This window comes from Juglans microcarpa x Juglans regia, chromosome 2D (genome assembly GCF_004785595.1).
Source record: "Juglans microcarpa x Juglans regia isolate MS1-56 chromosome 2D, Jm3101_v1.0, whole genome shotgun sequence".
Taxonomy (NCBI): domain Eukaryota; kingdom Viridiplantae; phylum Streptophyta; class Magnoliopsida; order Fagales; family Juglandaceae; genus Juglans; species Juglans microcarpa x Juglans regia.
In genome coordinates this window covers 12,148,142-12,175,941 of record NC_054596.1, presented here as the reverse complement: position 1 = coordinate 12,175,941, position 27,800 = coordinate 12,148,142, and the positions used below count along the sequence as shown (strand labels likewise).

At 34.7% G+C, this 27,800-nt stretch overlaps 2 protein-coding genes and 1 long non-coding RNA gene across 7 annotated transcripts; 2 read left to right on the top strand and 1 right to left on the bottom strand.

Moving 5' to 3' along the window:
• The first annotated feature begins 2,490 nt into the window (after positions 1-2,490).
• On the top strand, positions 2,491-3,416 carry LOC121248680. The gene has a single exon (XM_041147219.1). The coding sequence runs from the start codon at positions 2,520-2,522 to the stop codon at positions 3,273-3,275; it is 756 nt and encodes a 251-aa protein (XP_041003153.1). The 5' UTR covers positions 2,491-2,519; the 3' UTR covers positions 3,276-3,416.
• Positions 3,417-8,891: 5,475 nt separating this feature from the next.
• On the bottom strand, positions 8,892-11,730 carry LOC121248087. Its single transcript, XR_005937394.1, has 2 exons — positions 11,249-11,730; positions 8,892-9,119 (listed from the first exon to the last, which is right to left on the bottom strand). It is a non-coding gene; the product is annotated as an uncharacterized LOC121248087 (long non-coding RNA).
• Positions 11,731-20,035: 8,305 nt separating this feature from the next.
• LOC121250558 (late embryogenesis abundant protein 76) lies at positions 20,036-23,604 on the top strand. 5 transcript variants are annotated; one of them, XM_041149698.1, is made up of 3 exons: positions 20,036-20,465; positions 22,440-22,769; positions 23,004-23,604. In XM_041149698.1, exons 1-3 carry the CDS (start codon positions 20,196-20,198, stop codon positions 23,247-23,249), a joined length of 846 nt encoding a protein of 281 aa, XP_041005632.1. In that variant the 5' UTR covers positions 20,036-20,195; the 3' UTR covers positions 23,250-23,604. The 5 variants fall into 5 exon arrangements, with proteins under 5 accessions (XP_041005632.1, XP_041005630.1, XP_041005629.1 ...); XM_041149696.1 differs by having other exon boundaries at positions 22,440-22,910; positions 23,016-23,604; XM_041149695.1 differs by having other exon boundaries at positions 20,037-20,465; positions 22,440-22,898.
• The last annotated feature ends 4,196 nt before the right edge of the window (positions 23,605-27,800 follow it).

Sequence of the window (27,800 nt, the reverse complement as noted above, 5' to 3'; positions counted from 1 at the left end):
TATAGTACTTTTGTGTTTTCTCAGCTATATCTAAGATATTTCGATTTTTGGTACACATATGAAGTCAGAAAGCTAAATTTTTTTTTCTTATTTTGTTTACTTATAAGTTGAATTAAAAAAAAAAAAAAAAAGTACATCCTGAAACACGAATGTTCCAACTCGGGTCACAACTGAGCTAACTTGGCCCGGGTTTGAAACCCAGGTTCCGGGTTGGATATCTTATCCGAAATCTAGGTGAACAGTGCTAGCATAATAGAAAAATTCTGCAGTTGGCAATAAGAATTCATTCCCCCAGAGAAAATGAAGGGTGCAATGCATAAAATGCCATATCATCTTTAGTAATCCTTCCATCTTTTGCCCTGATTGAGCTCTTTGGGCATGGACTACAAAGATGAAAGTCAAGCTGATCAACAATCGCCTCATGCCCATGGGCAGAGGGGAAGGGTCCGGGATTCCTCCACCTTGGTTTTTTTTTTTGTTCAGAAACTTCTCAGCAATAATTTGATGTCATTTTTTTAATGTTGATCTTGAATTTAACAATCAGTTTAGACTGAAGTAATTTTATCATTAAATTGAAAAGTAAGGTCTTTTTTCCAAGGCAAATTGATTGATAAGGGTTTAAAGTATAAAATAGGAGGTTATATACAAGTAGTAGATTAGATTAGAGATCATCTCCGCTTCTCTCATATTAGAGTTCTGGGCGTAGGATCCAACCATGTGATGTGTATTTGATGATGATGGCAACCCTGATAAGTAGATTTTGGTGTTTAAATAGTGAGTTAAGATAAAAATTGTAAGTTGAATAAAATATTATTATAATAATATTTTTTAATATTATTATTATTTTGAGATTTGAAAAAGTAAAATTATTTATTTTATTTTATGTAAAAAATTTTAAAAATTAATAAAATAAGATAAAATACTTTTTCTCTCTAGGACCTAAAACTCACAAATTAACACGAGAATAAAAAATGGGGCCAGGTGTAAGGGAGGTGGGAGGGAAAAGATAAAAAATGTCGGTTAGAAACTCCATTACGATACTTGTTATGAGTTGGTTTAGATAAAACTTTATGCAAAATTTAGCTAATATATTACTTTTTTTTAGCTTTGCACTAATTTTTTGTTTCTCTCTCCGTACGCTCTCTTCATCCCATAGAATCTCCGGCCAGTGCATAGACACATTTCGGGAGTCTATAGCCGTTCAGAAAATTTGTATTTTTAAAAATATTCACTCAAAACTCAACATACAAATGAATTGAAATAATCTAGTATCATATAAACTCAATTTTCTTTTCTTTTTTTTTGTTTTTTATACATTGGGAGAGGGGTCGAATCCATGATCTCTATTTTGAAGATGTGGGTCTTGTGCCATCAGACTACAAGCCATTGGCTTATAAACTCATTTTTAAATAATAAACAAGTGGGATAATTTTACTAATGTGATTGGCCAAATATGACTTCCAAGATAACTTTACTGTTGCTCGAAGTCATCTAAATTTAATGATGCCTAATCCATTGCAGCCTCATTTTGAAGGATATTAGTCATATTAGAGTCTTCACTAGCTAAGCTAATACTAATGCTCTAAAGGTCAGTTGGGAAACACAAATGTTCTTAGATATCTTTAAACTACTTTACTACTATCTATAAACAATTTATTACTATTAACAAACTATTCACTATTATTTTATTAATATTCACAAATTATTTTATTATTTTTCACAAATGAATTGAGATAATCTTAACATCTATACAGAACTTGGCCAATACAAGAAATGCTTCATGTCATCTCATTATTACTATTTTTTTTTTAATTCTCATACAAAATACAATAAACGATTCAATTTTTTCAAATTCTAAACAATAATAATATTAAAAAATAATATTCTAACAATATTTTATTTTATTTTTAACTTTTATCTTAATTCATCTCATCTCAACTCACTGTACAAACCACACATAAATGTTTTGAGGAGAGACATTCTCAACTTCTTTTTGAATGATAGTTGTTCTACACCCAAGTATTGGTATATCAACCAAAGTATAGGTAAACTTCGGGGAAAAAAAAGGAAAAAGGGAAAAAAAGACCGTTATGTGAATTCTAAGATTTATGGTAGAGAGATTTTAAGAAAAATAATTCCAAACTTATTTATTAATATATTAATTAATGATTGATCAATTGATACAAAAGTATTGGTTTTTTAATTTCTCTAATATAATAAATATAAAAATAAATAACTTATTATAATTTTACCCACCATCTTTAAAGTACCAACACGACTCATATCATGTCTATTTTAATTTTAAGTAATGATATACACATAATATATTTTCACAATATATTTCACAATAATATTATAAGATGATGATATTTTTATAAAATAATATTATTTTTATAATATATTTTATAAAAATACTTCTTATTTAAAATATAATTGTGTAAAATATTATAAAAAATAATGTGCGTAATTCATTTTACTTTAATTTTTACCGTTGGTCGAGTGAACCTTCAAAGTACGCAATGCCAATATGGCAAGAAAGTTACCGGAGTGCCATCATTTCACCTCCCTTTAATATCCCGAGTGAAAGTGCAACGAGATTTGAGCCAAACTCCATTGCCATTCTGAACTTAAACTGCTGTAAACGCCCCTTTCACCGAACTCTCTCACTCTCTCTACCATCAATGGCGGAGTACGAACCCTACCACCAAACCCACAACCATCACCAGCAACAACACCACCAAGCAATCCCGAAAGAGACAGCCTTCCAGGCCCTTAACACCATAATCCAGCTACACTTCGAGAAGACCCTGGAGAAGAAGCGCTCCATAGACCTCCAAAAGAAGGAGCTCCACAAGCTCTTCCAGCTCTTCTTCATCTTCTTGGGCATCGTCTTTCTCTCCCAATCCCAGTCCCCTCGCCTCCAATGCCGCCATTGCTGGATCCCCATCACCATCCTCTCCCTCTCCCATCTCATCTTCTACGTCTCAGTGGCCCAGACCCTCAGGTGCATCAACGGGTTCAAGTACCAGAGGCGCTGCCATAAGCTCACTCTTGGGCTGGCCACCGAGAAGCTCAGGGAGATGAAGATGAAAATAAGCGCCACCGGGGGCGAGCAGTTCGACGGGGTTGGGGACGATGAGTTTGAGATTCATTACCAAGAGCCTCCCGAGAGTTACTTTGGTAAGTTCAAGAGGAACTGGGCTTTGCATTTTGGGTTCTTGATCTTGATCTATGGGTTTATGGTCTCATCCTCTGTTGTCCTCCTCTGTTTTTAGCTGTTTAACTTGTTCTGTGTCTTGGCAGATGTGTTTCACCAATTGTGGGAATGTGAATGCTTATTTTTCTTTTCTAGATGTAGGAAGGAATTATTTGATGGGATTTGATTCCAATTTCAATGCTATATTTCATGTTCTTAATCTTAGCAGATAGATGGGTTTGACTGAATTGATTCAGCAGTAGTCATCATGTAAGGATATTTTATTATTACGATTATGACACAGTTAAAAAGTGAAACAGAACAAACCCTTCAAAGGGTAAAATGTTATTTTAATCTATTAAGCCGTTTAATTTTTGAATTTTGAATGTAAAAACGTTCGAGCTGGACACTGACTGGACTTTAGAAGCCCGAGTCTGTCTGCTCTGGGCGTACTGACGGATGGTGTCAGTTTGTTTCTTGTAACATGTAAGGCCTCGTCAGATGAGATGTTATTGTTGTAATATAATTTTTATTTTAAAATTTAAAAAAAATTAAATTATTTATTATATTTTATTTTAAAAAATTATAATAATTATATAAAATGAAACGAGATAGTTTGATTTTGTTAACTAAACCAGCTCAAATCTATCGGTATCGAATATATTAGTTTGACTCTTTTCTTAATGAGATGTGAAAAGCTCATTATACCATCTACGGTCCGTAGAATTATGATAATGAAGAGCTCAGCTATTATCATATCCTATTTGTTGGAAGAGAGCTTCTACTCATCTTCCTCCTTCTCATATACACCACACGAAATTGAGATGTGATTTTTTTATCTTTTTCTTTTTTGAACGATAGGTATTTTCTTTTTATTTTTTAATGAAACACATGCATTTCAGTTAAACCTTTTAATACCTAAATACCCATACCCATACCCAAATCACAGCGCCACCGTTTGCCAATGCGAACAATTGCTTGAAGCACAAGAAAACCGCAAAGAAAAACCCACCCATCAAATCCATCCCTTCCTCCAAATATGAAAGCAATATAAACAAAAACCCCAACAGAAATCCATTGTACTGGAAATGGACATGGTTCACAATCACAAGCATTGCGGACCAAATGACCAATACCCAGATCGAAGTTCTCTTTTTCAAATCCAAATCCTTAGTCAATCTATAAACCCCATACAACATACACAAATCAGACAAGACTACAGTGATTCTCTAGAACGAAACTATTGTGTTGGAGCTATAGTTGAGGCCCTTTTGTAGGTGAATAATTTGGGGGTCGATAAGGTTGACGAAAACGGAGAGGAAGTGAAGAATGAAGGGCGGTCAAGAGTCCAGGAGCTGGTCTTGTTAAAGTCATTCACGAGAAGAGAGAGATTTGGTGAGGGATTTCTCACAGGGGAGAGAGATTTCTCACGGGGAGAGGATGCATTTTGGTGAGAGATTTATGAAGAGAGGAGAGAGATTTTAGATTCAGGGAGGAAGAGGCTTCACAAGAGGGACTCAAGATTTCGTTTTAGTTGAACCGGATTTCAAGTTAGACCGGTTTGCCACATCAAATTCGTGTGGCGTGTGATGCCCAAACCGGACTAAGAATAAATTTTCTCTTGTTGCAATCATGTAGAATTGAATATACCTCTGCCGTCTCTGCCCAATAGGAAACGCTATCCTCTTAAAGTAGATCGAATGCATTTAAACCAAGCACCTACGGACCATGCTGGGGGAGAGGGCACTACGGCCATTGCCTGCAAGAATGCATAGATTTCTTTTAAGACTTCAAAATCAAACCATTAAACAAAAACCATAAATAGAAAGATAAAGGGAGTCAACAATAATCAATAATGGCTTTCAATTATGTGCATCGAATATACATCAGTATAATGTAAAAAAATAACTTCTGAGATCAATTGAGATTTACAGCATTACAAATTAAAAAAAAAAAAAATCATCTGCTTTGAGAACCATAATTATACAAACAGACCTCGATAAACATGACGGTTCGACAGTTAAACGTCCACACAATGAATTGGGTAATTATCCATCAGTTAGAGCACTAGTCGATCTTTAATTTTAATTTTAAAATCATATTATTAGATTCACCATATGCTTAAATGTCAAATTTTTAGTTACAGTACATTTTCTTTCATCTTTAAATTTGAAGACTCACTATTCACACTCTATAACCATTATTTTATTTACTTAAATTATTATTTCCCAATTTTAAACCACAATATATTTAAGTTAGGAAATAATAACTTAAGTATCAAATTAAATTTTTAATTAACATATAGTTAGTGTAAGTGTAAAATATGAAAAAAGATAAATTAAAAATATTATTATTAACAAAATAATATTATATTATTATTTTGATGAATCTAATAACTAATCCAATGTAGGGTTATGGATAGAGAGGTTTTAGATTTATGAAAAATATGTACTTTTCATCAAATTTTAAAGATGAAAATGATGAATCTAATGCTAATGCTCTAAAGTACTGGTATTGGACTAATCAAATGCCAATCAAATCTAAATTTCGACTAAATTTTCTTAAAATCAACTGTGTTGGACTAACCAAATTACTTCAAGTCAAATTATGAGCTACAGTAAATAGAAAACTAAAGCCATATTTGATGAGTTACTGTTCATGAACCAAAAGAATATTTTATTAAAAAGTATTCTCATTTTTCTCACTCACTCTCAAGTCTCCTCTCCCCCTTCCTTCCCTTTCTCTTCATTTCTTCTTCATGTTAAATAATTTGTTTAGACAATAGAAATTAAATTATTAATTAATATATAGAATGTATTGTAAAATATTAAAGACAAATTAAAAAAATTTATTAAAATATATAATATTATATTATTATTTTGATTTTAGAATGACTAGTTCAATGTGGATTAACCTCTTTTAAGGTTGCCAAAAACTCAAGTTTTAGTTGGCAATACTCTAAATGGTGGAAAGGAAAAATAATGAAAAAACTGTCATTCCGGATTCTTTATTTAAACTGCAAATTCAGTGACTACATAATGTGAGGTTACGCCCCTCCTAGCTCCTACCATCAGCAGCAACCCCCCCATTTGGCGGGAGTGCATCGTAAGTAACTGATTGGGCAGAGAGCAGAAACCTACAAACTGACCTGTGAAGGGCCTTGATGCTTGTCAGGATGCCATTTTAAAGCGGACAAGCGGAAACTGAAGGAAGGTGCCAAAAAAGTTGGCATTAGAGAAGTTAGAAGATACACCACATAGAGAGATATGCCTCTATATATCTTATATATTGCGTAAATATAATATAATATAACAATTCCGCTACGTACAGTCGCCAGCTACAATCACTGTGCAGTCGGCTGACGTGGCAGCTGCTATTAATTCAAAAAAAAAAAAACCAAAAACAGAGTAGTGCATTTCGGATTTCATTCCCATTTCTCAGCGCTGCTTCTCATCTTCTTCCTCTGGGCTAGAATGCGATTTGTGCTTCTCATCTTCGGCTAGAAAATTTCTTCGGCGATTTGTGCTTCTCATCCAGCATTTTTCTTTCAAGAATTCCATCTCTTTCTTACTCTGTTTCAGCTGCAAAATCACCTAACAGCACCATTCTAGATCCTTCATAAATCAAATGAAAAATCAGACGACAAGTGCCACTCAAAAACAAGCCAAATGGAAGTGCTGGAAACCTCCCTTTATCTCCTTTATTTATACACCTCTTCGACATTCCCCTTGAACTAAAATCAAACAACCATTTGCTTAAACCAGAGAAAAAAGAAGAAGATAGTCTTAAACTTGTGTGCTGCCCAATACAACACTTATTTTGATCATAGAAAATGTCATCAGCTCTATCTTTATCCGTTTTACACCCTCCAATCTGCAAATCTCGAGACCATTCAAAGGACAACCACCTTCCCAAAAGTACTTGTAGCGAAAACCTACGTTACAAAACACCTTCAGACATTAAGCTCACCAAGAGAAAGCTATTAAATTCCTTTGCTTTGGAGCTTATAGGGGCAGGTGTCTCCACTTCTCAGCCCGCAATAGCTGAGCCGGGGAGCCCTATTGAATCCACTTCAAGTAGAATGTCATATTCGAGATTTTTGCAGTATCTGGATGAAAGTGCTGTAAGGAAGGTGGATCAGTTCGAGAATGGCAAGTTAGGGCTCAGGATAGACGAAACTGAGGCTGCGGTAGAATCGTCTTCGGCTTCGGCTTCAGCTCAGGATAGACGTGCTGCGGTGGAGCCCTATTGAATCCACTTCAAGTAGAATGTCATATTCGAGATTTTTGCAGTATCTGGATGAAAGTGCTGTAAGGAAGGTGGATCAGTTTGAGAATGGCAAGTTAGGGCTCAGGATAGACGAAACTGAGGCTGCGGTAGAATCGTCTTCGGCTTCGGCTTCAGCTCAGGATAGACGTGCTGAGGGGAGGGACGTGTTGTCGAGGGCCCGAATGGGGAGGGACGCCCCGTCGAGGAAGGGAGGCTGCGCTTCGTGCGGAAGAAACACAAAGAGGGAGGGAATTGGGGAGGGAAATAGAGGAGGGAAACTGAGGAGATAAAAAACTGAGAAATAGGAAGCAACGGTTTTCATTTTGAACGAAACGGTGCGTTAAACTGAGGAACGTGAAGCAAGCAGTTTTAATTTTTGAATGAAACAGTGCGTTTTGTTTTTTCCACGTCAGCACCATTTACACACCGACTATATGGGTCGATTGCATCCAGCATTTTTCATATTATAATATGACATAGAAAAGCACTAACGCATTTTTATTATCTTCGATCTTTAAGCGGAAACTGAAGGAAGGTGCTTACATAACATGAATCTTTGTCAGACTCAGTTTCACTCAAGAGTTTCCCGTCTTCTAAATCAATTGTTTTTCCAGACGTTGAGTCTTCAAAAGAAGATTCCTTCCATGAGTTAAAAAACTTAGTATACCCTCTGTTACCAAATGTCTCTTTAAAGATTGGCTCAGGATCATTGTTGAAGTCCTCAGAACAACTTTCTTGTCTCAACTTGCCTGAAAATGTTATACTACGGAAGTATTAGATTTGTCAACAGAACATATATAGATGTCAAAAATCTTAAATCTATTAAGCATCCTAAGCCCTTCACATCCTAAATATTGTGTACATTGGCATTAAGACAACGTTCAATTCAAAAAATGATATATTTTACATTCGTCACTACATTAGTGATCATTTGACTGTTTCCAGTTTCCAGTAACCACACCACCATCATTGGTACTGACTACGAAGCATAAGCTTTTCAACCTCAATCATGATCCCATCCAATGTCTTTGCATGCATAATGGTGATTTCTGCTGAAATTGGGAAATATTGGGCAAAGCTCTCCTCTGCAGACGAGTGTGTTCCCATATGAACTCTCATCATCCTCAAGCACCCAAATCTATAATGTGAAATTGCCATCATCACTTCTGAGATGACTTTAACTTTTTCAATGGCCTAATGATGCATACAATGGAAAACTTAAGGTCAACATAGGCCCCCAAGACATTCATTGTGTCAAAGGATTTCAACGAACAAGCAAAATCAGTGCGCCATAATAATTTAAGCAAAATCTAAGCATGCCACTTACCATCAAGAAGAAATTTGAATGATAACTGCAACTCAAAAACTAAATATCCAAGCAGATTGATGACATGAACACACATTCTAAATGTAGTTTCTCAATGAATTAGAATCAACAAGCTAAAAGTTGTATACATCCATGTTATGATAACGTGATATTCCACCAAAAATACCAAATAAAGAATCAGTAGTGTTTAACAAAAGAGAGTTGTACGTAGGCAAAGTGTACCCAAAGCTTTGAGGACCCACTTTTGAAGAGGAGGTCTTTAAGTGCTCTGTTTGTGTCAGCACGCTTTTGATGTACCGGATATCTGATGTAACTCTGAATTTAAAACTGAAGAAATTTGTGGAAACAAGAAACTTGTCCACGATTAAAGGAAAATCATAGAACTGACAAAGAAATAAAGGCCAAACTTCAATTATCAAATTGATGACATCAATAATGTATTCCCCTTTTTTTGCTCAGGACTTCAGTGGTTGTAAGAAAGTGATTGAAGATTTAATTTCTAAGAGTATAATAAGTTCTACTATCTGTCTCTCTCATATGGCAAAAAAGAGTCACCCTACAGCTTAGAAAAAACTCTGAAGAACCACGAGCACATGAAATCCTCTTTGAAACCCTTCATTTTGGTACACAAATCTCCCTCACACCTCACAAAAATATGATCAGCTCTTTGTTATGTTAGAAGTAAGAAATCTTTATTAAAGAGCGCAAAAGGAGCAACCAAAGTACACTAAACGTATGCAAGACAGACACCTTTCTTCTGATAGGTACAAAAACTTTATTGATACAAGACAGACACTTATCTAGAAGGAGAAAAATATACAAGAAAATCATGGAATTTTAGCCCATTACAGTCAGTTGAAGCTGTCCCAATGGACGATTGTATTGATAAAGAAAAGATAAGGGTTTTGAGCTCCTCCAGCAACTGTTTGTGGTCGTCAAAGATCCAATCATTCCTTTCATTCCATATAGACCAAATAAGGTAAAGATAAATAATGGGGAGCATTTTTCACACTACTGCAATTTGTGGGCTGCCACCTAACCCTTTCCAGACAAGACCTTCAGCTCATGGAGGACATGCAATCTTCTTGAAAGTCAATTTTTATGAATAGCTCTATCCGTCACAAACTCCTGAACCATTCTTTGTCTAAAATCTGAAATATTCTTTATTTAATTAGCGCCCAAACAACTCCAAAGCAAAAACAAAGTTTCCGGGTTACCATTAACAGGCTAGACACCAAAACTTCAAATTTCTTCCTTGCTTTGCCTCCAAACCAAACCTCTTTTCTTTCTCTATTCGAAACACTGAGTTCCCAAACTTCACCTACCTTTGCCACCATAAAACCCAAACCCCTTCCTAGATCCTACACTGTCCAGAAAATCCTGCAACTTTGCCTCCTATTTTCAGCCCTCTTTAACCCTTCAATATTTTTAATTTGCCTCCCATTTTCATGATTTGCTTGTATCTCTCTGATTAGTGGTAATTAGGCATATTCGATGTATACTCTCTGTGTACTTGGGCTATGCCTTTTCTTATCAATATAATTTCCCTTTTACTTATTAAAAAAATAAAAAAATATTTTTGAGCCCAATTCGAAGTGTAATGCCTCTATATACTCAACCCAGCCAGAGTCTTTCCTGAGGTTTAATATTTAGCATACTTTTCTTTTTTTGATATATAAGTAACCTATAATTAGCATACTGTGCAGCTGTCCTGCTTCAGAATAGGTGTCAAAGCCCTTTGTCCTACTTCATAATGTTAAAGATGAGCTAAATAATCTCAAATGAGGATTTTGATGACACTACTAGTTCACCCCTTATCTGCGAATGTTTGTGTATTCACCATCAATCAATTAATAACAGCTGATAGTAGAAAAATTGTCTTGAACAAAATAGTCAGTTATTCTGTTAGAGATAGATGGCTAGGCATCTAGATTCTATACTTTAGCAATTGGTATGTAAATTATCTAACTGAATGCGACAGACTTTGGGGCGATGGATGAATATATCAGCCCTTATCACTTGATTCAATACTAAACCGAAATGGATGGCCACAAAATAATTTGAACCGAAACCACTGGTACTCAATTGAACTTAAGATCGAAATATTTAAAATTAGCATTCCAAGGTATACATAGATTTAAATAGAATTTGATACAAGTCCCACCTTAGCATTTTAAGAATTCAAGAGGGTTAACCATTTAAACTCCCACCATTCTAAAAGAGAGGTTCTTATTCAAGTTTATTATGGCAACGGCTCCATGTATGCGAACGATTAAAAAGTAAAACAGAAATGCATGCCTGCAAACACGTAATGGAAGAAACAGAACACATTCATATCCACACAAAATACGAACTTCCGAGAAAATTAAGGATAATAAGCAAGCATCATTAATTAGTACACACGGAAGAAAAAATCTTTGAAACAGAATAGAAAGAAAGAAACATAATAAACTTACTGACTTCCCCTTGTTCTTCCACTGGTGATATAAAGTAGGTGTAGAATGAAACGAAGAAAAATGAGTTGGCGCAGCTGATGAAATCAATGAATTTTTTTTTATCATCGACAAGTTTCGCAATCTGGGTATTTGAAATTGCATATCGATCAAAAAGAAAGAAAAACACTTGCTTAAAAAAACAAGGATTTTTTTAATAGCGCAAGAAATTATTAGGCTATGTTCATGAAGAAGGTAGGGCTGCTTCTCAAGTAAAAGGATGATTTGGCTATTTTCATGGCTACGCCTCGCTTCCGTGCTTAGGAGTCAGCAAAGGTTGGCTCACTCCGCACTGCTCTGTGTACTGTGTTCCACTCTTTCTGTTTCGAGTTCCTCTCCACAGAGTCCAGAGATTACCAGGGATGGGATTGGACTTTGTCTAAAGCTCATTGCCTTCCAGTTTCGGCCTCTTCCATCTAATTTATGGATTTAGAACAGTTGGGTTTTAGCCTCTGGCACGGGAAGGTGGAAAACTATTCTGGCACATATGATGTGTAACGCCCAGTCCCAAACGGGTTGGATGGTTATTTATTGTCATTTAATAACGAGAAATTATATTTTCAGTGTTCAAATGAAAACTGTATATGCAGTCACATTATTAAATAAAAAAAAATATTATTTTAAGAGGAATAATTTTGTAATTTTAAAATATTTTAAAGTTAAAATAGTCTATGCTTGTATTGCAGTTCTCAAATGGAGACTGTACCTAATATTGCTCTTTAAAAACATATCTCACCATACAAATTTAAACTCTAAATTCTCAATTACACATAGATCTCAATGTTTTAAGCCAACTATTTCAAAATAATTAACTAAAAATACCACAAAGTCTTAATATAAATGTCAATCTCTCAACATACTATGTCATCGGAACATGACAAATTTACTAAATAACATTCTTCAAATAACCATGGCATCCTTTTGATACTCAACTTAAACAATCAAATCATCTGAAAAATATTGTAGAGATAAGGGGTGAGTTATCAACATCTCTGTAAGCAGAGAACATATACTAGTATGTAAATATGAGCATTTACATAGTTCTGAATGCAGAACAAAACATTTTGTTTCTTTTTTATTTTTAAAATGCAGAACCAAAATATGTTATCAAAATATATGAGCAACATATTAAAACATTTATATTCAAAAATCTTTTGGTATAGCATAACTGAGCATCATATCCGAGTAGAATACCATGTTTAACTCTCGTGGTAGGGTTGTGCAAACCACGACGACCAATCAAGAAGAAACAGAATGTGAAATATTTTCCTTATTATTCTCGGAGTCCTGAGTGTGCATGCAAGAAAGACCATGCAGAAAATCACTTTCCTTCTAAAATGGGTGCACATGAAATAGAAAAATTGATACCTACCCAAATAAAGATAGTAATTTTACACTTGTACTAAGGTCAGAGTAAAGCAGAAAACGAACCATTACAGAATCAGAATGTCATGCCAAAAGTTTTCAGATGCCACATCTTATTGAAACAGAATATTGAACAGAATCATATCATCTTCATAATTAAAATAGATTCAGAGCATCTTCATATAATTATGCACAAATTTTCATATTCGCTCCTTTTGTATAGTTCAGAAACAGAATGTCAAAAATTGCTCATATCTATACCAATTATAGCACAAAAATATTTTTCTCTTTTATACAGAATTCATGTGTATTGCAAAACAAATAACTGAAATTATTTCAAATTTCTTTTCATAAAAAAAACATGCATATTTTTCCAAAATTAACCTCAATTCATTTATTTTATGCAAAGTCTAGCATAGGAACCTCGCTTACTTGGAATTTTTAACTTTTCAAAATTTTTCCACAACAGTGCTGGGCAATTATTAGTCGTCACATTTAAAATAGACACGTAACTTCTGTAAATTTTCAATCAAACACGTATTTCGATACTTCAACTTGAAATACTAAAATAACCTATTTTTCCTATATGTCTTAAAATTCTCTTAACCCTAAAATATAATTATTTGCCAAATTTATCAATATCCACTTAATTTCTTCGACTAATATATTAATTCTAAAATATTTCTATAAAATAAATTTTTTGTACTAATATAAAGTGGGACTAAGCCCACTTCAAGTATTATACTAATTTTCTACCAACCGAGGCCCATAGTAAACAAAATATGCCCAACTTAAAAATAAAAGTTCAAAACACATTTGCTTTAATGTAACTCAAAGGGCATAAGAGTAATTCTATAAAAAATTACTTTACTTTATGCGAAGCTTTACGGGAGATAAATGAATCTTTCCTAATTTGAAAACAAGGCAAACATTAGTAGAGGGGTGGTGCGGCTGAGGCTTAACGAGAGGGAAGGGAGACACGACGGATTTGGGTGGTGAGGCGAAAATGTTGGTGAGTTGGGCGGCTGAGCACTGAGAGAGAGACATAGATAGAGAGAAATAACGTGAGAGGGAGGAATAGAGAAGTGACACTGGCTTATTGAGAGAAAAAACAAACCGTGTGACAGAGTTGTGCAATGGTAGACCTGGAGGCCGGACATAATTAAGTTCACAATAGCTTCCCTTATGGGTGACGATGTTGTTATGAGAGAGGAAGAGAGATGTGAGAAAAAGAGACAAAATAAAAATAAAAATAGTGGGGGAGAAGGTCGAACGTGGGGTTACGGGAGTGGTACGTGGGTGAGGAGAAGGTGACTGGCCAGCATTTCTGGACTTTACCATGCTGTGGCTAGTGGCATCTAATGGGATCTAGAGCTAGGAGAATGGGGCTGCTCTGCTTCTATGTGGTGAAAATAGAGACCTTCATGTGATGAACTGCGGTGGCACCACTTGTGGGTTACAGTGATGGCACCACAAGTGGTTGAGGAGAAGGTTGGTTTTATCTGCAACTCTGGAAGGAGGCGTGGAGAAGCTGCTAAATGTGGGTTGCTACGGTAGAGGGGTATGGGTATATGGTAACGTGGGTTGGCGGCTTGTGGAGGTTCAATAGGCTAGCAGCAACTACGTGGAGGAGTTGCTTCACCGAAAGCTCAGGTGGCGACAACCTTAGCTTGGTAAACTATCAACATATATATATATATATATGTGTGTGTGTGTGTGTGTGTGTGTTTGGGTTGCTACGGTAGAGGGGTATGGGTCAATGGTAACGTGGGTTGGTGGCTTGTAGAGGTGCAGTAGGCTAGCGGCAACTACGTGGAGGAGTTGCTTCACTGAAAGCTCAAGTGGCGACAACCTTAGCTTGGTAAACTATCAACATGCAATTTACATATGTATAAATATACACACGACCTGCCGGGAGCTCTAATGGGATGGAGACATGCATGGTGTGGAAACAAGCGTGGAAACGTGTGTGGTGTGGATTTTGATCTTTGATTCTTACGGGGCTTGAACTTGGGCCCACATCTTGGGCAATGTATAGAACTAATAAATGGACTGGGCCAGTTAGCGTAGTCCAAATAATCTCTTTGATTTAACTATATTTTCATGGGTAGAGTATTAACCAACACTAATGGGCCTCAACTCAACTTGTAAAATAATTCATCTTGTCTCATAAATTATTCAGACTAATTTTCACTTGATCCATTAAAGATTTTAACCCAATTATCAAATCTAATAAAATCTATACTCTGTCAAAATAAATTTTGAACCCGTACTCTATTATAAAATTACTCATTAAATCTCAAGGAAACTTTTCATACATATTAATTCAAATAACTTTTTTTTTATTGAACGTTAGCTTCATGCTGGACCTGGGTGCTACATGTTCCACCTTAGAAGTATGATAATTAAGTTACTTTTAATTCTAGTATATACACGGGGAACAGTATATCATATAAATATATATATATATATATATTATCTAACAATTGATGTGACAATGCCAAGTGGCATGCCACGTCCATAATTAACTCTAATTTTTGCCGAACGATTAGCGGTCAACTCTAACTTGTGATGCCATGACACGACACTATTATGTGACATGACAGTATAGCACAAGGAAAAATAGATTAACAATTTGACATTATCATGTACAAGCCACGTCAACATTGACTAATTAAATATAAATAAAACTATTTTATCTCTCTTGAGCGAGATATTTGATTGCTGGTAAAAAAAAAAAATTTATTTAATAATTAAAAAATAATTTTAAATATATTAATATATTTTTATATTTTTTAAAAATATTTAAATATATTAAAAAAAAACCACTGACAAGAGTGGGACGGATAATAGGCCCACTCATTAAATATATGGTTGAGTGCCAAACGAATACGTGAATAGTACTGTCCATCATGCACTATTTCCGTGTACTCGGCGTTTAAAATAAAAAAACTAATCAACCTAAAGATCAACGCAATCCTTAATAAGAGGATCCACATTGTACTGTATCATCATACTTGACATAGATCATCATGGAGATGCCAACTCGCATGTCTGAGTATCATCATTTGCTATTCATGTAGTTTGTAAGAACTAAAAATACAGAAACAGAGATGGCAGGTCACGAAAGTCTGCTAGCTTAAAAATATTGTTTAAAGAAACAGTACGTACTCACGTGGCAAAATATGGTTGAACATGGCATCCATAACCAAAACATTGGAGAAAACATCTTTTTTCACAGCACTTTGAATAAGTTATATTAAACGTCGCTCATTACATATATATACTCATTATTAAATGTTGCAAACTTGCAAGTTGCAACACACATGTCGATCGTACGTACCTATGTCTATTCAAACCTAAATTCTAAATTTGTCTAATTAATATATAATATTATTTGAGATGCATATATATTTTAAAAACAAAAAAAAAAAAAAAACTCGCGATATCAGCCGGCATTTTAAAATAATTCATCCGGGGTGATCTAAGGTCGTAGATTTAATTTGAAAATTAAAACGTAGAACGATGATGCACTTGCATTTAACTTGAACGGATAGGATAGGATATTATCGCATGCATGCATGGACCAACCGATGGACAAAAACCCATGCATACATGTATTAATGCGCGAAAAAATTAGTGGTCTTTTTATTTATTCGTTAATATATACCATTTATTCTCTCAATACACACACACACACACACACACCGTTTCTGGCGAAGTATTTCTGCCGAGTAAGCTGGCATGAGAGGTTCTTGTCGGAAATACTATTTTCTCACCGAATATTTTAGGGTTTTTTTCCACCAAAAGTAGTCATGAAAAACAACGATATATATGTTGTAGTGTGTGTGTGTGTGTGTGATGGATCATTTTCACGTTTGGTGGAGAGACATCTCTATATATTTTGGCTACTAAAATGGAGACAGGGTACATGCATGGCTAGCATAAGTTAGCTTGGCTCATCAAAGCAAACATATATAAATGATCCTGGTCGGAAATAGTTCTGTAGCACTCTAACGTCGTGTACATTATTGATTTTGCCCTCTTTTTATTTATTCTTTAATGATCAATATTATTTGATCGTGCGCACGCACTATTTGAGATACGTTATCCGTCAGTATTCCGGCCATAGAAGAAGTCAATATCACAGCTCGCGCGGTTGGAACGGAAGAATATTCATCGAAATCTCTATATTCTGGGGAGATGGATATATTCCTAGATATGTTTGACTTCCTAAACATCGATCATAATTTATATATAGTCAGTAATTAGATTTGTTGATGTCGATTTTTACACAGGCCAGACGGTCGATCGATGCATGATATCCGATGGGTCGACGAAGATAATTTAAACTTAAAAGTAAAAAATTACACAAAGTATGGGTTTTTCTTTGTAGGATAAAGCTCACTTGGCGAGAAGACAAATTGACCAAAATCCTCCGAATTACTACGCGTTATACAAGGGGAAAAAAAAGTAATGATACATATCACATTTACGTTTTAATATTTTGATCATCTTATTATATAAATTAAAGTAATGTTAAATACAGTTATAACTTATACAAGTTACACCGCGCACTCCTTTTAAAAAAGAGTAAGATTTATTATTAAAAAATTAATTTTTTATATAGATTCTATATATATATATATATTTACTCATTTTTTAAAACAAAAATTATATGGCATATGTACACTCTATGACTAAAAATATCATTTTTCTTATATAAAATGTGAAACTTTTATTATCATTAAATTATTTTTTATTTAAAATAAAATCTAAAAATTAATAGAAAATATCACCTCAATAAAATAAAAACAAAATGAAAAATATATGATATATAAAAACTTCCAACAAAAAATGTTGGGATTAAGTGAATGTAATGATAAGTCACGCAAAAGGAAAGTTACAGAACGTGGAAGCATGAATACAAACGGAGAGAAAAATAAAGAAATTAGAAACAAATTGATAGTTAATTGTAATGGCCAACACGATGTAATTATTGGGACACAACCACTTATCGACCTTCTTTAATTATAAGTATAATCCCAAAAACCAAAGCAGGATAGGATATCGGTATATTCCGCCAGCCAAAATCAACACAGCTCTGCAATATTGTTTCTGACTCTCACTGAATATTCTCCATTTTTTCCAAGTCATGAAAAATGATAATTAACAATGTACCCCCATAACGATGTATTTTCTGTCGTTTAATTAATATAAAAAAGTCTACTTATAAACAAGTTCGCACATCAAACTGCACAAATTCACACAATTAATACAAAAGATGGAGATGCCAGACGTGAAGAATTCACACAATCTAAGAACTTAATATATATATATATATATATATGTATCTATAAATGCTTGTAATTTGTATGTGTAATTATATATAGAAGGAGGATGAAAAGATAGGGAGATTGTGACACCACACAATTATGAGAGTTTAAAGATCACCTCTATTTTTTTTTATGAAAAATTTTACTCAACAATCTTATACTACATACCTGTTGAGGAAAAAAAAAAAAAAAGAGGTCTTGATCTATATTTTATAATAATTCATATTTTTTTTCTATATATTTTTTTATTATTTGGTAACATATATATATATATATATATATATATAATTGGACCTGTTCCAAAAAAATTACAGGTAAAAATGAATATGCCTTTTTATGAGATCCTAAAGCCATTATTTTAAGAAGCATATTTTTTATTTTTTATTTATTTTTTATTATCAATGGCCTTAGGTTCGGCCACTTAGTTGCGCTGTCATCATCGGCACAACATATATTAGCGATGAATGTTGAATAATCTCTTAATAAGTCATTAAGAATAGTCATCAAATGGGCAGGTGATTGGATTTTTTTTAGATCTATGCATCTGGAAGCATCCTAAAACTGAATTTGAATAGTCACCCCAAACATATGTATCAACATCACTATTGATAATTACAAAGTTATATATATATTCAATGTATTGCATTTCAGTTATGAAATTTTAATGCTCCTTGCATAACCCCTGCCCATTTAAAACGATCCACATGATGGCTCTATTTTTTATTTTTTTGATACAAGGAGGTGGGGATTAGTTTCGAATTTAGATTTTTCATTTCGAGAATTTGATCATATGTCATAAGACCATCAGACATTATTATATATATATATATATAGTCACAAAAACTATTCAAATATCAATCCAATAAAAACAAAAAGATAATAATATTAGAGTCATCGACATATAAAAAATGTCAAAATATCAATATTTTTTTAGAGCAGATCATATGGAAGTTTTTCCATTTTTACATTAATAATATATTCAATATATCAATAAATAGACTAACAAGTAAATTTTCTTGAACCAAAAATACATGGAAGGATCACATAATTAAACCAAAAGAAGAGGAATGTTTAAAAAAAATTAATTAAATGGCTAATGGACCACTAATCCCATGTTCATCAAGGCGGGTCCACATGACTAATTACAAACTCCAATAGTCCATATGCCAACCAGGATGGAAGGGACCCACTTACAGAAAACATCCAACTCACGTTACAAAGGTGCACAATCCACCAATCCCAATTTCTCATGCTCATTAAAAAAAAAAAAAAAATAATAGTTTAGTCACAAAAAAAATTATATAAAAATAAATAATTCTATATATAATCGTAAAGTATGTAAAAATTACATAATTATTTTAAAAAATAGTAAGATTTATTATTAAAAAATTAATTTTTTTATGTAGATATCATATTTTATTATTTTTTTCAAAGCGATTACGTGATGGTTGCATAATTCATGATTATAAATATATTTTTTCTATAAAAATAAATTTACAAATTGATATATCTTGAGATAGGACGTTAAATTATAAAATTATTTTTATTATAAAATAAATCTAACTAATTTAATAAAACTATATCAATTAGTAAATTTATTTTATATAATTGTTTTGATATATGTATCACTTCTTTATTCATAATAATTCATTTGCCTCGCTGTAAATGAAAAGCACACACGCAACCTCACCAAACCACCCTCAAGCCAGAGTTCCCTCGGTCAAACCGTATGTTTTCACCCACCCAACAATCTGTCGAAAACTCTTAACAGACAATCTCCACTTCTAATGTTTCAGTTCTCAAAACCTCAAATCAATCCGAGCAAGTTTCTCTTTGTTGTTGTTGTTGTTTTTTTTTTTAATTATTATTATTACTTTTTTTTTTTTATCCTCCTTACGATTTAACTAATCGCAACAGCCAGTAGAACTGTGACCCCCAAAAATTAACAGCCTGTGGCTATGACCCTCAAAATAAAAAAGGAAAATGGCATTTGCAAACAAAAAAAATGACATTTTACTATATATATAATATATATTAGTATTGTGAAAGTTTATTTCTTTGCCGCAGAACAAATGTCGGAACTCGTACACAACAGCCGAATTCTTTCCTTATAAAAAGCCTTCTCTGTTGGCCTTCAACAAGCTCTAGAGAGAGAAACTAGCAAGGAGTTCTGAGTTTTTTTATAGAGAGAGAGAGAGAGAGAGAGAGAGATGGGAGGATGTGCGACTAAACCGAAGGTCTTGAAGGAGGCGTCGGCTCCGGAGCCGGTGAAGGAGGAGAAAGCCGGTGCAGCTGAAGAACCGGTTAAGAACGAGAAGGAGGCGGCTGTTGTTGTCGTCAGCGTTAACGAGGAGGAGGCTGAGAAGACTGATAAGAAGGAGGAAGACGACGATGATCATAAGGTCAAGGAGATTGTTGATGATGACAGAGTTGACGACCAAGATATCAAGCGCCGTTCTCTCAGCCACTTGTTCAAGGAGGTAATCATGGTTTCATATTTTCCTCCTTTTTCACGAAGTTCCATAAATAAGCAAATAAATAAATAAAAAGCTCTGATCTCATCTGCAGGTTTGACGTTCTTGGAAATTTTTTTGTTGCTTCTGATTTCTGTTACTGAAGTGAAAATCCCTCCCGCTTTCGTTCCCTTTTTTTGGTTTAAAACTTTCTTTTTTTTTTTTTCCTTAAACTGCCCGATATATAGAAGTCTGTAAATTTTCGCTTTTGATGATTGGCGATCTTGTCTGGTTTCTGGTTCCCTTTGATTGTCAATAAACTGAACGAAAACGAAAGATCATTGAAAGATTATATTTTCCTTATGCTTTGATCTTCGAATCCCGGTAATCTTAAAACACGATGGGCCTCAACATTTTCTGGAGTCCCAAACAGAGTGTAGCTGTTAATTTCGAGAAAACTTCAGCGAAGTTTGTGCTAGTTTATTAATCATTACTATACCCAGAAAAAGAAAATTAATCATTGCTATCCACCCTAGGCGAAGCTGACCCATTTCTTTATGCTTTGCCGACTCCTTTGTCGCCATCCTCAATTTTCCTTGAATGATTTTTCTTATCCAAGTGGGATTTGCGTGTTTGAAGGATTTAATTTATAAAATATATTTTAATTTAAATAATCAAGTGCTGTCCTGACTAATTTTTAGTATTTCTTCACTCAAGGTTAACTTTTTTATTTTTTAAAGAAAATGTTGTTTGTAATTCTTTATTTTGATTGAGACGAGCAATATTCAATTGCATGTATATGACTTAATTTTAATAATATTATATAATTATATGGATCAAATCTCTCAAACCTTAAAAAAAAAATTTCAGGCTAAGGGTGACGAATTTCATGTTTATTGCTTTGGTTAGAATCTTTTAGTGGTAGAGAATCGATATTAGGTATATTCATGATTGAATCACATCTTTGATTTCACGACAAAGAAGCGTGTCCTAGTGTGAAGCCCCCACCAGCTTCTTTGGATCCCATTTGGATATTTTCTGCGCAGTTACGCTGTTGGTTCATGCTGCCGCACCCTTTGTTACTTTGTGAAGGGCAAGCCATGAGATCTGTCTGCCTTTCCAAAGCTTTCTTGTGCGTGTCTTCATCTCCTCTTCAACCGAAGTGGGGATTTGTGTTTCATTTTACCATGGAAAGTTGCACACAAACCTCGTACTTCATTTTAAATTTTTCCATTCATTGCTATTATGCCCTCTAACTTATACTACTCATTTTATTCTCTTAATGTGGTACAGACATAAAATAGTAGATAGAATTTAAGGTTTTAGTCTTCTTCTTTTTGTTTTGAATATATACTTTTTTAATTTTTTTTTAATAATTCACACGACACCATATTGTAGTACCACGTCAATAGATAAAGTGAATGGTATAAATTAAGAAGCGTAGCAGCATTTCTTTTTTGCCATTTTTGAGGTATATTTTAAGTAATTTTAGCATATGATAGATGGAGAGGCAGATTATAACTAAATAAACTTGGATGGCAAAATTAGACAGCTTCAGTAACTCATACTCATGTTCTAAAGCTGGACTTTGAGTGCATTGAAAATGATTGTTGATAAACATGATACAAGGACTTGCCCAGTTGGTGGGGACGTAATAAGGCCTGAACCTGGTTTAGGTGAATGTACCAAATTAATTTTAAGACTATTTTGTACTGTTTGTGTTGGGAGTATTATTGATTTGATAAAAATGGGACCCCTTGCACGAGATTTGTCAAGTGGTTGGTGATGACCATTGAGTTTCTGATCTTTATTTCCTCAGCTTCAAAATCATATAGTTTGATTTGCAGGCATATGATTTAGATTCTGTTTTTTTGTTTGGCTGTTGATTGGTGCACTGTAGAATTTTTAAGACCTAATTAATAAATCACAGGAGATTATTGATGACATTTTCTTCCATAGCCTCTGGAGTAATTCTTTTTGTCTTTTTATTGACTTTTGCAGAATGAAGAAGGGAAGGACTCAACTGATGGTAAACCTGCAGTGGAGCCAGTACTAAAACAAGAAGAATTATCAGTGACAAAAGAACCAACAGATGAATCTGAGACCAAGCTTTCGGAGGTTGAGAAATCTGAAATTTTGGTAGAACAGACCGCCGTCCCTGAAGATGATGCCCTCGAGAAGGCCGCCGAAACAGAGAAAACAACTGAAACGGCACCAGCTGCAGAGGACAAAACTGATGAAACATCCGAGGACAAGAAAACAGAACACCCAGATGTTGCTGATGCTCCTAATGAGGCTGAAACCCAAACCAACGAGAAAACAGAAGAGAAGGCCGAAACACAGGCAGCTGCAGAGAACAAAACTTATGAAACATCCGAGGACAAGAAAACGGAAGACCCAAATGTTGCTGATGCTCCTAAGGAGGCTGAAACCCAAACCAACGAGAAAACAGAAGAGAAGGCCGAAACACTGGCAGCTGCAGAGGACAAGAAAACAGAAGACCCAGATGTTGCTGATGCTCCTAAGGAGGCTGAAACCCCAACCAACGAGAAAACAGAAGAGAAGGCCGAAACACAGGCAGCTGCAGAGGACAAAACTGATGAAACATCCGAGGACAAGAAAACAGAAGACCCAGATGTTGCCAATGCTCCTAAGGAGGCTGAAACCCAAACCAACGAGAAAACAGAAGAGAAGGCCGAAACACAGGAAGCACTTGAAACTAAAGCAGCTACAGAGGCAAAAAACGATGATGCATCTGAAGAAAAGAAAACAGAAGAGAAGGGGAGTGTTGAAGAAAAAGCCAATGTGTGATGGAAAAGGTCTTCTTGGCACGATAATAGGCGAAAGGCGACAATGCATTTGCCTCTTTATTCTACAGGGAAGGCTGCCTAGCGATCGCATGATCACAAATAAAGATAAGTTCATTGGTGCATATGGCAACCTATTTAGAGGCGCTGTTTGGAGTTGTTTCTTTTCCTTTTATTACATGTCATTCTTCTTTCCTCAGTTCTTTTCCTCCCCATCTGTTTTCTTTTTCTTTTTTCTTGTTCTTTTTTTTGGTTCTTTCGTTTTATCTTTTCTGCATGTAGACATAGATGGGTAATACTTTGTAGAGGTCTGCTTGTCTTCCTATAAAAGGAATGCTGTTTAAGTTTTTGCTAGCGAATTCGGTAGTCAAAATAATGTGGGGATAATGTTTGTTAAGTTAGATGGGGTTCAAACTAATCTATTAAATTTTTTGTTACACGAATTTAGAACTCATACTTACGTAAGAGAAGATAAGGCGCAGGAGACTTCCAAATAGACTTGAGGACTTGCAAATCAGTACTACGTATGTTTGTTGTTGATGTGTGCCATTGAGTGAGTACCAGAAAGGGAGGAGAGAATAGGATCTCCATGGACATGAGTGTTGAACTTCTTGAACTTGAGAATACACCTGTCAGCTTCCGTTGTTTTTTTTTTCTTTTGTTCTTTTTTTCCCCCTAAGCAAGCAGTTTTATAGATAAATTAAGGGTTACATGATATAAGATTCAATAAGGTGAGAGTCCCCAACAATCATTTCAAAGTAAACAAAAGCAACACCAATGAAAAAAAAAAAGAAAGAAGAGAGATCTAGAGTCAAGATTTGGCGTCCACCCATTTCCCACTAAGGAGAATCCGCTTGAAACGATTTTTGAATAGTCTGATAAACAGACTATTAAACTGTGAATAAAAGTCGCAGTGAGACAGTGTGTGCTGCAGCTTGTTTGTCTGGACTGGCATTAGAGTCTTCCACAATTACTTTATCTTGATCATCGGTTAGGGAAAGTAGGAACATAGGGACATAGCAACTGGAGGACGCGTCGATACACCGGCGTAGAACCAACATTGATTGTGGTGGCACGTGTGGATCACATGCCACTCTAGGAAAAAAAGTGGGGGTCAGATCTGAGATATCCGAAGCCACTAACCTCATGGTGCCGCACATGGCACTGGCAGATGCTTACTAACGTGGCAGTTCGTGATCCTCACGTGTCGCTTTTTTGAGCAATTTTTTTCGACCATTCGATAGATCGGCAGCTGGAGAATTTATGGTGTGGCATGTGGTGGTCGTAGGGGGCTGGTATGTAATAGATTGGTGCTTCTTGGTGTTATGGACGGAAAACATTGAAATAAATGGAAAAAAAAACATTATAGACAACTATAGCATTGGCCGGACAGAAGGACGGAGAGAGGAGCTAAAGATCAAACCCCCTCTAGGTGGAGCTGGGTAGAGAAGGATGCTATTAGGTAGAGAGAAAAAGGCTTTGGAGATTTCTTGCATTGTCACCTTTCGTTGTTTATTCATGTGCTTTGAAGAGATAGTCCATCCAAGCCCTGTGGTGGTGCGCGTGAGGGCAAAAAACCAATTTCAGCCCCCATATGGGCTTTGTTATCCAGCTGCTTACACCACTCACTACATATGTTTTAATTTTTTATTCCTATTAAACTAATTGAATTCTTGGACTTATCATCCCTACATTATATACTTGTTAATGGAAAAAAATAAAAATATAAAAAATCAAAGTAAGTATATGATATAAGGATGATGAATTGAATTTTTCTATTTAATATATTTCAAATGCATTGAAACACACCAAAGGGATGCATAGCAAGCTTTTTATGCAAACGATTGATAATTACCGAAATTTTCAAGATTTAAAAGAAGAGAATCATCTTAGCATGGTGGCATAAGGGGAAATCCATTGGGCCATCATGGAGACCTGGGCAAGAATCAAGAGGCAGTCTATGGCACTCATGACTTCGACCGTGAAACATGTGTACATTCTACATCATTCGTTTTTGGGCCATATATGTTGAAATTGGACTACAGGCATCGATCAGACCTTGTGCTTGTACATACACATACACGTCTGAACAAGTATGGAATACGGGAGCATTTAATTTGACATTAAGTCTAGTTTAGATGTTAAGCTGAGATGAGATAAGATGAGGTGAAAAATTTACAAATAGTATTAAAATAATTTGTAAATAGTAATGAAATAATTTAATTTAAGATGTTTTACGATATCTTGGAAAAATAGAAAAAAAAGTTAAATAAAACTATTATAAAATTAAAATATTGTTAGAATATAATTTTTGTTTTAGAATTTAAAAAAGTTAAATTGTTTTTGTGTTTTGTTTAGAAATTTATGAAAATTATAATGATTATAAAAAAATTAAAAAGTTAAAATTAAAAATTATTTGTGATTGTATTGTTTGGATATTAAGTTGAAATGAAATGATATAAAATGTGATAGAATAAGACGAGATCATCTTACAATCCAACAGGAAATTGTTTCCAACACTAATAAATTGAAAACAATTATAAAGAACGGGCAGTAAATGCTTAAAATATAAGAAGTGCTATTTTCTACAACTCTTCTTTTATTATTTTGCTTCCGTTACATTCAAACACACACGTACATATTATATTCATTGTAATCACCAAAGATTCATTTATTGGTAATAATAATAAAAAAAATAGCAAGACTTTCAAGCGGGAATAATCAGAGCATATAGTTCTGTTTGTGACGGCAAGGGTTTGAAATGTTAAGAATATAATATAAATAATTAAATTTATTTATTTTTATTAATTTAAAATTTTAGAATAAATAATAATTTTACATATTATCATAATAGAAGTCCTAAATTTGAATTCTAGCTCTACACTCTACTTCAATTTATTATATATTTTATGTATAAGACTCACAGAGAACAAGTGGTAATTTCACATGAAATAATTCTTGAATGATCTGGAAAGAGTCTCTCTCATGTATAAGTTTCTAATTTGTTTTACATCCTTCATATATCTTTGCATGAATGATTGTATACAAAGATTGCATCCTCTTAAGGAATGTTTAGATAGTGAGTTGAGATGAAATGAGAATTAAAAATTGAATAAAATATTATTAGAATATATTTTTTTTAATACTATTTATGTTTTAAAATTTTAAAAATTTGAATTTTTTATTATATTTTATGTAAAAATTTAAAAAATTTATATTGATGGGATGAGGGGAGAGAAACTCTTAATCCAAACAACAAGTTGAATTTATTAATTATATCAAATTTGATTGACACAGACAATCTGTGCATATGAACAATAATAATTATTCACTCGGACATTGCTAGGTACAGTCCCCGTTGGGAGGCCTGCGTGCAGACAAATGGGCATTTGGTCATTTGCTCCTCAAATTGGTTTGAAATGTCAAAAAAGTCTTTAACATATTTTACCTCCAACGATTTTCTCACCCAATTGCACCTTCTACACATCTTCTTCATCTTTTCCCACTATTAAAGATGACCAGAAAAAAGAATACTTACATAGTGGATCCAACCCGATGCCAAGCCTTCCATTTTCCCTACCCGCAAGCTCTGGTATAGTTCTGGTTTCAATTATGTTCATTTGCTCATATTTGTTCTTTTTAACAAAAAAATGCATTGAATCTCCAAAAGCAATCCGAAATGGGAGTTGGGTGCATGCTAGACCAGAGACGGAGCCCTACCCACCATCGACTTTAGCATAAAGACGTGCATAGATTAAACAGAAAAGGAAAATCCTTCAAATGAAAAAGCTCTAATTCATGAAAAAGTCGTATATACTCTCTACATTAAGGAAAACGACGGAATCACCAGCACAAATCACTACCTTCTCTCGGCTCTCGCAGACACACAACATAGTGCTCTCTAATTCCAAAGCTCTCATTTTTCCTCCCTCCCTGGAGTTGTCCTCTCGTACGTTATTTCCCTCATCCCCAAGCAAGTCTGCCATGTACAAATGATGTGCTCCCCCAGTTCTTCGGCCTCAAGACCACCAACAGTGCCGATCTCCTCAAAGAATCAGACTTTGGGTATGACCTTGTCATTGGAGTAATCGATACCGGCATCTGGCCCGAGCGTAAGAGCTTCGATGACTGAGACCTCGGCCCTATACCCTCCAAGTGGAAAGGCCGACGTGTCGCTGCCAAGGTCTTCCCTTCCTCCTCCTACAACCGCAAGCTCATCGGTGCTAAATAGTTCAGCTTTGGCTTTGAGTCCACCAATAGCAAAATGAACAAGACCAATGAGTTTCGCTCCCCTAGGGACTCGAATGGCCACCACATCCATACCGCCTCCATTGTTGCCGACCGCTAGGTCTTCCCGGCCTTTACCCTTGGTTACGCGCACTGAGTTGCCACAACATGGAGATCTTTGGAGTCTAATTTTGGGCCTGATTCTTTCATGTGTTTTATTCTATAGAAAGATGGCGTTTTGACTATTAATGAAACGATTCGTTCCTAACGTGCACGAGGAGTCCCAAAGTGCGGACTGCATACAAAATTTTTCTTATTCACTCTCCTT

What these genes read in the sequence shown, in the direction of transcription:
- LOC121250558 (XM_041149696.1), top strand. Translation starts at nt 20,196, where the DNA reads ATGGGAGGATGTGCGACTAAACCGAAGGTCTTGAAGGAGGCGTCGGCT. An exon ending in TCAGCCACTTGTTCAAGGAG is followed by an intron (nt 20,466 to 22,439) that starts GTAATCATGGTT and finishes TGACTTTTGCAG; the next exon opens with AATGAAGAAGGGAAGGACTC. An exon ending in AAGAGAAGGCCGAAACACTG is followed by an intron (nt 22,911 to 23,015) that starts GCAGCTGCAGAG and finishes GCCGAAACACAG; the next exon opens with GCAGCTGCAGAGGACAAAAC.
- LOC121248680 (XM_041147219.1), top strand. Translation starts at nt 2,520, where the DNA reads ATGCCAATATGGCAAGAAAGTTACCGGAGTGCCATCATTTCACCTCCC.